Source organism: Eucalyptus grandis, chromosome 6 (genome assembly GCF_016545825.1).
Source record: "Eucalyptus grandis isolate ANBG69807.140 chromosome 6, ASM1654582v1, whole genome shotgun sequence".
NCBI lineage: Eukaryota > Viridiplantae > Streptophyta > Magnoliopsida > Myrtales > Myrtaceae > Eucalyptus > Eucalyptus grandis.
This window is the reverse complement of record NC_052617.1, coordinates 35162305-35173126: the sequence shown is the minus strand read 5'-3', so window position 1 is coordinate 35173126 and position 10822 is coordinate 35162305. Positions and strand designations below refer to the sequence as shown.

Sequence of the window (10822 nt, the reverse complement as noted above, 5' to 3'; positions counted from 1 at the left end):
GGCAACTGCGTCGGTGAGGGCAGTAAGTAAAGAGAACTCCATTCTTGATTTTTTTTTCTTCTTTTTTCAGCAATAAAATCTTGAAAATTTTTGTTGAAGGAAAGGGAAAATATACCTACCATTAAATGTTATGTTACCATATCTTATACTTTCCTAATGTTATGCTACCATATCTATACTTTCCAACTTCTTCTATACACTTGATATACAATCTAACCAAACATAATTACAACCAAAGAGAATTTCAAATAAAGACCAAAAGTGAATCAATTTTTTTCAAAAAGAGTTCAAAGTGGATATTGTTTCAAATAAAGACTTGAAATGACTAAATTAGTCTCTAAAATTTCAGCATCCTTTAATTTTCTTCTTTTGACCGAGGTAACTATACTAAATTGGTGCATATGATCCTTCATTTGCCAATAATAGTCTACCGTATATTGTTCAAGCAACATATAAAAAATGTGTGAACATGTGGTGTCGTGTCACATATTGTGCTATACCACACCAATGACAACGACTTTATTGATTTGTTAGAGTTGTGAATTTTCTATGTTTATCTCCACCAAGTAAAGATTTAGTGGAGCTGTCAAAATTAATTGTATTTGATCGATCCGACTGCTCTTTCAGCATCTAACATGATTTTGTTTTCGGGCATAGAGTTGTGAAGGCTCCTTTATTATTACTTGAAGTGGTCGTACAAGGATCATGTGCATTCATGTGCCATAATGCACGGCTTTCCCAGACATGAGCAGGAAAAAAGGTTTTAGATGATTGCATTGTAGATGCATCCTTGCATCTCTTGTTTAATCTGGAGTTAGCGATTATGTTTCAATGAGCAATATCGGTAATTCCCTATGGGCTTTGTGATATCGTGTCACATCACAAACGACGTATCTGCTATAAAATGCCTGCCATCAATTTAATTGACGTGTTCATTTTTGTTGAATGTAGTGAAAGATGAATGATGTACCCGGAAACAGATGAAAGAAGATCTGATGAACCCAACAATTGATGTAACCTAACAACGATGTCTTTCGACGTTGCAGACTCTCTTCCCTTCCCTCCTTCGCAAGTTGACGAGAGACGTCTAGAATCGACAGCTAATGGGGCTTCTGAAGAGCAGAGAAAAGCGCCTGCCCCTTCAAGAGATCGAAGTCCACGTGGCTTGTTGCAATAGGCCTCAACTGTCAACAAAGCCTGGAAGCTGGTCGGAAGCTACGCAGGACCGCCGTGCTAGAACGTGACGCTGCTGCAGGCTCTGCAGAGTTATGCGAAGGACACGAGGTATCAGCCGGGGTTGTGACTGTGTAAGAGCGTTCACTGCCGACGATTGCCCGGGCCATAAGCAGCAGATCACGTGGTGCTTATCATGGGTTTAGGTCAAATTCAAGAGAGGGAGGACTTTGATCGTGTGGATTTGGTCCTTCCCGGCAGGCAACAAAAGTTCATCACGACTGTCGCCCAAGCTGCGAAGAAGGCACAGCCACTTTGGTGCTTCTTCGTGGAGGTCCCGTCGACGTAAGATTCGCCAGATATGATCAGAACATAGGAAGCATATTCTGGGCCGGTGTCCTGGTGAGGCCTGATCCGGACCTAATCAAAGCATTTCATAGCTAGAAGAAACTGCCGGTGACACTGGAAATTGGAACCAAGCATGACAAAAACCCATTCATTCGCAAAGCAACATGAACAAATTAAAACAGAGAATTCGGAGATACAATGGAAAACTACTTGAAAATTCATTGATGCTTAATCCTTATTGATCCTTTTCTCATGCAAATAGGGAGAAGTTGCCGTTCGAACATTTTCTTGTTACACTTGCCAATTGAAACGTTAATAGAAGGATGCAACAAGCTATAAAATCCTTAACAACGCAAGATGAACAACCGCCCAATTTCGCGTATCAGGCCATCACGTTGATCGGGTACTCTTGATCTCCCACCTCCAAGAAGCGCCACCCTTCTTCTAATATCATCACACCATTTTCATTGGCTCGGCTCAGGTGGTCGCAGGGGTTCAATGCCAATTGCACCTTCATGGTTTCGCCCCCCTTCAGTTCCACACTCTGGAAGGCCACCAGCTGCTTCATCGGGCTCCCGCTGCTTGGCTTTGCATGCCTCACAAAGAGCAACACTGGGTGCTTGCCCACCATGTCGCCATGGTTCTTGACTTTGACCGTGGCCACAAAATTGCTCTTCTTGCAAAAATCTGCTCCCAAATCTGAAACTAGTCTGTACCGAGGGGAGGCGTCTGAGGCTTCATCCGGTTGAGATTTAGCGGATTGGCTTAGGTAGAAAAGTTCCCTGGTAACAGATATGAACTTATAAGAATATTCTGTGTAGCTAAGCCCGTGTCCATACTCAAAAATCGACTGGCCTTGGTAGAACCGGTATGTACGCCCAGGATAGCCAGTGGATGGTTCAGGCCTCATCCTCATGTCAGTCATTGGCACTCTAGTGAATTCTTGCGGGTACCAAGTCACTGGCAATCTCCCTCCTGTTTCAATAGTAAAAGAAAACGTCCTGATTTTTTCAAGAAACTCAGGTACAGAAGCCAAGAAGTGAAGAGGGATCGTAGGATTTTACCAGGATTATGTTCACCAAAGATGATTTCTGACAATGCCATCCCGCCGGCCTCACCAGGATAACCGGCCCACAAGATGCTTCCGATGTTCTGATCATCTCTGGCGAATCTTATGTCAACAGGACCTCCACAAAGAATCACCAAGATGACTGGCTTCTTTGCAGCCTGGGCGACAGTCGTGATGAACTCCTGTTGCCTGCCAGGAAGGACCAAATCCACACGATCAAAGTCCTCCCTCTCTTGAGTTTGATCTAACCCCATGATCAGGACCACGTGATCTGCTGCTTTCGCTACTTCCACAGCCTGGGCAATCTGCGGTGACGAACACACTACATCGTCACAACCCGGCTGATACCTTGTGTCCTTCACATAACTCTGCAGAGCCTGCAGCAGCGTCACAGACTTGCATGGCGGTCCTGCATAGTTCCCGAGCAGGTTTGAGGCCTTGTTGGCATTGGGGCCTATTACAGCAAGCGATGCAGACTTCGATCTCTGAAGAGGTAGGTGCTTTTCTTTGTTCTTCAGAAGCACGATGCCACTTCGAGCAGCCTCGAGAGCCAAATCTTGATGCTTTTGGGAGCAGACCTGATCAGGGCCTATGTTGCCAAATGGCTGTTTCTTGGGGTCGCCATTGAAGAGTCCTAGCCTCATTCTTACCGAGAAGAGGTTGTGAAGTGCTCTGTCTATCTCGGATACTGACACTTTCCTTTGCTCAACAGCAGATTTGGTATGATTTTGCAGATAGGTTCCACAGTTGACATCCATGCCTACAGGTTGCATTACCATTAACTTCACAAATTCGAGTGCATCACCATTCTTTCATCCGAATCCGAAAGCACACTATGATTTTTTCGTATTTCCACTAATTGAGAAAATGTGAGGTGATTGGTGATCTGGCAACCACCGGTGTAGTGTACTGCCAGTTCTAAGGCAATCAACAACTGATCCAGTGCTTTTGTTTGCAAACTGTGGATTCACAAAATGCGCGATCTTGGCTAAATGTTTTGGTCATGAGTGAAGGTCAATGCTGTTGAAACGATAGGAGTTATAGAATTCTATCACAAATTGTTTTCATGCTTCCAAATTTTTTCCTCTAAAAGTGACAAAAAGACATTTAAAGAAAAACTTGGAAAGACTTTAAAGGGATTCTCTCTCTCTCTCTCTCTCTCTCTCCTGTTTATTGGCCATATTCGCTTTACCTGTATAAAGAAAAATGGACATCTTGCTTGCACGGCGCATACAATAATTGAATTTGCTAGGGCCTAAGGCCATAACGTGATAGATCTCCTCCTGTTTTGTGTTTCTTTTCTATGATTTTTGCCCCTGTACATTTCTGTCTTGAGTGACCGAACCTTCATTCTTCAGTATCACCAATTCACGCGTGAAATCGAAAGCTGAAATGGTCCAAAGCCGAACATTGTTTGCAGGCATTAAGTTCCAAGGACATGCCATGCCAAGGCTCGACTATTCGTGAATCAAAGGGAGATATTCTAGTGCTGGACCATTCATCGAAATCAAATCCCAAATGCTGAAAAGATCTCATTGGCCAAAAACATAGAAAATATGCGAAAAAAGACACCAAGGGGAAAAAAATCAAAAGAATACATAATAGAACGCGGTGAAGAAAAGGGAGCATAAAGGGCCAAGGCCTTTGACTTTTGAGGATAAGAGATGATGGACCAATTTGAATAGTACGATAAGATCAGCTCGTGGTGGCCCCGTTCATATCCTCAATCCTCCTTTCAATCGACCAAGATCAAAGGATTCACCATTTTTTTAATAATTGATTGATGATTTAATCTTGTTTTAAATGTAATCTTTCAATCACTATTACTAACCCAGATATGTGGAGATTCCACAAAACAAGAAAAAGAAAAAAGAGAACACTATGAAGGTAGCTATATTATGTGCAATACCACGTGATTTGTGAAGAAAATCACCAATGGATAAAAGCCACCAAAAATTCTAAATTATACCCACTATAACACATTTAACGCCAACTTTTCTTTATAATACGAAAATCTCAAACTTGTACCTATGTGACACATTTGCTCTAAACTTGTATAATGTTATGCATTTACTCTTCTTCTTTTTTTATGACACAAGAAATCCCAAACTTGCATCCATGTAATATATTTACTCCAAAAATTTAGTGTGATAAAAGAAGGTTCGGATTTTTTTGTATCATAAAAAAAAAGGTTTAGAATAAATGTATCGCACAAGTATATATTGGGTTTTTAGTGTTATTGAAAAAAGTTAGGGATAAATATGTCACACAGATACAAGTTTGAAGTTTTTTGTGTCACAAATAATTTATGATAAATATGTGACAACAGATAAAGTCTAGGGTTTTTAAGGCTTTTTCCCTTCACATTATACCCCTGAAATCTTGCAAGACATACCAATGCTACATGTAAAAGATCAATCGGAATCTTACTCATGATTTGAAAGGGTTATAACAAAAGTACTTTTTCTTATAAAGTGATCTCTCTCTTCAGGTCACTCTCTAATAATCGACATCTCGCGAGTGTGTTTATTAGATTACCTTCTCCTAATAGGAGAAATATTAGGTGATTATTACCTAACTCCATGCATTTAATATACCGTTAGGCTACAGGGCAATGCAGAATTTTACCGTTATAGGGAAATTTGAGGCTAGCATGAGGAAGCGTTCATGAAAATGCTAAGGAATGGATAACATACCAGCTTTGAGGGCATCGGCAACGGCATCCTCAGGTGTCTTGGCGTATTTTTGATTGTCATACATGATGGATACAGCATCGCAATCCGATGTTATGTACCTGCCATATCTCAACTCCTATTAGTTAACACGTCATCCTCATCTTCTCTACAATAGCCATGGAGTATTAAAATGGACTTGTCACTTTCACTTATTTACCCGTGGAAAGACCACTGACGACGGGCAATGTTGGAGAGAAGATTGTAGTCGGCGCAGCTAGGGACGCCGTTGACCCGGTTATAAGCGCACATGATCCCACTAGCCTTCCCGTCCTGAATGCACTTCTGAAATGGTGGCTGGAACGTATCCGCCATGTCTTGTGCCGTCACCTGAATCGACTCGACACAAACATCGTAAGTTAAGTGAGACCAGGTAGTCCAAAAAAGCAACCCAAATCTTTACCGCTACTGTTCCCACAAGATTTGATTCTAACTTTTAAGAAAAGCAACCAGGTCATACGGGCAAACTTATATGCAACTTCCACCGTCCATGTCTTCCCGCAATGTCCTTGTCTCATGCTCTAAAAACGTAATATACGTTATACATTGTTGTTCAGTGGAACCTATTCTATCAATGTACTACAATCACAGGAACGATCAATGCACGACAATGCTCAGAGTGATGCAAACGATTTATGATGGTATACGCTTTTCTTTCTTATAATGAGTAAATTCACCTATTCACCTTCGATGAAGACGGTGCAATAAGCTATTCTCCTAGCTATTTGAAAAAGAAAAAGAGGACAAGAAGCTCATCCTTTTAAGGAAGTATAGACAGTAAAAGTCGGACATCTTTCAGAGCTCGACCTAGGTTGAATAAATTAAATTCAGATAACGATCATGGCCCACAACATAATCTAATAAAATTCACTCACGCATGGGCCGAATTCACTTTTTGGTAATCTTACAAAATTCACTCATGTATGGCCCGAATTCACTTTCGGTAATTTCCTAGAATAAAACAGCAGATGTGCAGCACCTTTCCTTTTTAAAAATGCCACCAATCAGTCAAAGGCCCAATTGAATAATCCCTCAATTAATGGACACTCATGATCTGCTTCAGCCCTAATCACGTGCTCTTATGGGCAATTTAACTTGTGAAGGAGGGAAGAGCGAGAAGGAATCTTTGAACCCCGTCCTAAATCCGCTCCAAAGCCAGACACAAACTTCCAAAACATCCTAAAGCATCAGTTAACCCCACAAGACAAGACGCTCGGGAAATCCGCCAAACGTTGTATAAGAAAATGACGAGGTGCAGGAGAGCACGAGGGTAGCGGATCATTTTTTAAGTCCTGTCACTCACCTGAGCATCGAAGTCGTAACGATCCACGCCCTTCCAGCGGTCCAGATCGTAGGCGGTGAAGTGCTTGCAGCAAGCGGACGCCTGGAGACCCCCTCGGGACTTCCCTCCGCCCTGGGGGCGGTCGCCCTGGACGCCTCGCACGTACGAGACGGCGTACTTTCCGGTGACCAGCGGGTCCTCGCCGGGCGTCTCCTGCCCTCTCCCCCACCTCGGGTCTCTGAATATGTTGATGTTGGGCGCCCAGAACGTCATCCCCGTCGCCTGCCCCGCGTTGTACACCGCCCTCGCCTCGGTCCCTATCACCTGCGATGCCACCGATTCGGGTCGATTCGGGTCGGGTCACTTCTGTGTTCGGTGCCCTCTTTCTGGAATAGCGAGTGGTCTTTTTGGGGGCGGGGGGGTTCGGGAGCTTACCTGGCCGATGCGGTACCAGAGGTCGGCGTCGAAGGAGGCGGCGGTGAGGATGACCTGGGGGAAGCTGGTGGCGGACTTGATGGTGCCGTCGAAGTGGATGCCGCGGCCGGCGTTGGAGACGCCGTGGAGGGACTCGGACCACCACTCGTAGGCGGGGACGCCGAGCCGGGGGATGGCCGGGGTGGAGCTGACCAGCTGCGAGATCTTCTCGTCCAATGTGAGCCTGGAGACGACGTCCTGGGCGCGCTTGCTGATGGGGAGCGAGGCCTTGCAGAAGGGGAAGGACTTGGTGGAGGGGCTCGATGGGTCGCACGAGAACGGCGGCGGCTGGGCAGCGGCGGGAGTGGAGAGGAGGGTGGCGGCGGAGGCGAAGGTGATGAGCAGAGAGAGGATTTGGACTTGGCGGTTTCTCATCTTGGCTGGGTTTTTTTGGAGACGGTGAGAGTGTGGGAGAGTGGCTTTTGAAGTGAGGGGAGAGTGTCAGTGAAGAGCAGTGGGTGGGTGAAGAGAGCGCCATTCTTGACCTTTCCTTTTCTTTTTTTAGCCAAAAACCTCTTTTAATTTTTTTTTTTATTAATGAGAAGAATGCCTGAGATATGCCATTGAATGTTACCATCTACACTTTTAAAACTTTTTATCAGACCACAAAAAGAATATGTACTTTTGACACTTTTTCCCCATGCTGATTCCCTAAGGTTAATCAAATTTTATTCCAAATTATCAACAAAAAAAAAGCTTACTTCCAACTTGATTTCAAATCTGTCCATACGTCAAAAAATCATCATTGTTTTTTTCAACTACATAATTTGACAAATGTTATGCAAAGATATCCCCTCTTTTTTAGAAGCTAGGTTACAGATAGCTTATAATGGAGTCTCACCTAAAATCTTCTTGGTAAGGTGAGAGATTTCAATAGGGGGAGTTATGCTAAATTTCATCAAATAGCTCCAACATCTATACACGCCGATGTATTTTTTTTTTTTATCATAGCTGATGTAGTTCAAAAATAGGAAACTTCAATAGTATCACCAAGGTTTCTATTGTTCTTTACAAGATGAGGGGTTGGTGAAAACTTCAATTTTGATAATGAACTTATAAAGATTATGATATCGTTAATTTTGAGTAAATTAGCTGCTCTATTTAAATGGGTAAGAAGATTTAAGATAAGAATAAAAGTTAAGTAATTTTTATGAGATAAATGAAAATTTCATGTCAAAATTGAGACCGAACCTAAAGTTTAAAGTTTTTATAAGGTAATTAGGCCATTTTTTTCATGCATTTGGAGATAATTTCTTACAACCCATATATAATTAAGCATAGAAAATTTTGTGAAATTTCGTAAACTACGTTTCTTAGAATTCCTCGTCATCACTGGAAAAGCGAGTAATCATTCGCAATAGTTGTTTCGGCCGCGTGCTATGCACATGACTATTTGGATCCGATCGAGAGTTCTATATGACAAGTTGTTGTTCTGTCCTTGTTGGGTAATTGATCGGTCTTGGTCCATGCAGGGTGGGGCCCCTTTTCTACGGAGAAAAAAGCTCTTCGACTTACGATTCGTACTCGAAAAAAAAAGAGAGGAAAAAGGACGACAAGGCTCGATCACAGAACTAGAATTTTCGTGCCGAAAACATTTAACGAATCAGATTCGACCGTCGCCCCGACAATAATTGTCCATATAGAATTTTCAAAGAAGCGTGCTTTGGAAAGTTGATCATTTTGCTTCGTCGCGCTATAGTAAAATGTAACCTGTTCGACGTCTTGGACAATGTTCCCGGAACTGCGTTAGAGCTGCATTCTCTGCCTCGGCGGTTGATGTAACCTAACAACGATGCAATCGCACTGGACGCTGTGGACTCCTTCCCTCCTTCACAAGTTTCCTTTTTGAGAGAAAAAAGGGCTCAAACTCTTCAAACCTATGAGCTCAAAGTTTGAGTGAGATGGTGAAAAGACTGAAAGATGATGGAATGGGACCAAAGCTTTTTCCTCTTCTTTTTTGGCTCAAACACTTCCTTTACCATGTACTGATTATATTACATCTCGCCTTTTCCTCCTTTAAATGTTGTACCCACATAGCCAAATGTGGGGTCCTTTTCAAAATTTGTTTCTTTTTCTTCCATTTTCCTTCTTCTTGTTCTCACTTGTGTTGAAGCATATTGTCGACACTTCTTCATCTTCCTCCTCCGACACCTCCCATGCACATCAATAATTGGGCGGTCCCACAAAGCCTCACAACTTCCTCTTTAACTTACTATTGCCCTTCACAATTTCTTGGCATGTCTGGCAGAACCACCTCTGTACTAGCACAATCTTCCTCAAAATATAATTTTCTGCAGTGATCCTTTGATTCTTACGATGATTTATGAGAATCGAATCGAAATAGACTCATCGAGGTGCTCGAGTTCACAAGCAACTTGAGCAAAGACCCGAATATGAAAAAGATAACTCTAATGCATCTACAACATTAGATCCATGAGTCCCTAATCAACAAAACTACCAAGATGAAATAGGAAAATGGAAGAAGAAGAAACAAATTAAAAAAAAAAAAAAAAAATCCCCAATAGTTCCCACTTTTGACTCTTTGCAAGTACAACATGGAAAAAACAAGGCATAATGCAATCAATATATTGTAAAAGAGAGTTCTAATTCAAATAAAGAGTGGAAATAACACAGCCCTAATGGAAAACTGTAGGGGTGTGCAATCGGATTGAGTATACTCGGGAATCAAACTGGCCCACTCGGAAAATAGGATTAGGAACTGGTTCTCATTAAAACTGATCAGGGAATCGGTTCCCAAAATTCGGAGCCGATTTGAACCAGTTTGGGAACCGGGTCCAAGTGATTACCCACCCGAAGCTGGTTCTCGGACCGGTTTTAGAACTAATTTGGGAACCTGTTTTGTAAGTACAAGTCCAAAATCCTATTGTTTCCCTAATTTCTATTCTTATTCCCACATCGTACGGCATTTTTTCTCGTGGCTCTCTAAGACATGCACAACACTCCTCATTCGTCGTTCCTTTTCCTCACTCACTTCCCTCCCTCAGTTCGACAGACAAACAGCATCTGTCGCCGCCAAATTCCTATGTGCCATATGGATTGGCTCACATAATTTCTCTTTTAGAGGAGGAGTTATACTTGCAGCAAAGATTTGTTAACTGTTTTAAATAAATGAACAGCTTTATATAGTAGTTGTCAGAATAAAACTAATATTAAACTCATATTTATTGCTAATGTTTATGCAATGTTATGATTTTTACTTTACCTTATGATTTTATTTATTATAATTAGCCTTGTAGATCCTTAATTTTTCATTTACTAAAAAATTTCATGTACTTATTCATTACAAGTGTTTAATATTTGAATACAAATTATGAGGATTACGTTATTTTCTCGCGTATTAATGTAAAATTCAAAGCCGTATAGAATATCGAGCGGTTGCAAAATAAGTTTTAGTGGAAATGACCCTGGAACTAGATCGGAAAAACAAGGTAGGTCAAATACAAGGTCCAATACAAACAGAAATCTGAGTTAAAAAAAAAAAAGAAAGCAGGTTATAATAGGGTCGGTAGGGTCCAGGTCTAGACCCTACCTACCTTGGACCCAATCACCCCCGAAAAACTGGGAACAATGGTATCCTAATCTAAAACAATGTTCTCTTTTACAATCATCGGTGATCTTAATTTTCTTGCTAAAAAGCCCAATAAAATCGGAACTTCCCATCTATGACTTTTCCATTGATACAAGCAATCATTCCAACGAACTTTTTGCTTTGCAACCTTTTCC

General features: G+C 41.9%; 1 protein-coding gene across 1 annotated transcript; it reads right to left on the bottom strand.

Annotated features, from left to right (window-relative positions):
* Positions 1-1715: 1715 nt before the first annotated feature.
* LOC104449382 (probable beta-D-xylosidase 7) lies at positions 1716-7544 on the bottom strand. The gene is made up of 6 exons (XM_010063514.3): positions 7040-7544; positions 6626-6928; positions 5483-5652; positions 5287-5384; positions 2586-3350; positions 1716-2496 (listed from the first exon to the last, which is right to left on the bottom strand). Exons 1-6 carry the CDS (start codon positions 7451-7453, stop codon positions 1904-1906), a joined length of 2343 nt encoding a protein of 780 aa, XP_010061816.2. The 5' UTR covers positions 7454-7544; the 3' UTR covers positions 1716-1903.
* Positions 7545-10822: the final 3278 nt, after the last annotated feature.

Bases quoted from the DNA above. Each gene is read 5' to 3' on its own strand.
- LOC104449382 (XM_010063514.3), bottom strand. From the start codon at position 7,453: ATGAGAAACCGCCAAGTCCAAATCCTCTCTCTGCTCATCACCTTCGCC. The intron at 5,653-6,625 runs GTGAGTGACAGG...GAGTCGATTCAG, and splicing joins GTTACGACTTCGATGCTCAG to GTGACGGCACAAGACATGGC. The intron at 2,497-2,585 runs GTAAAATCCTAC...CTATTGAAACAG, and splicing joins CTTTGGTGAACATAATCCTG to GAGGGAGATTGCCAGTGACT.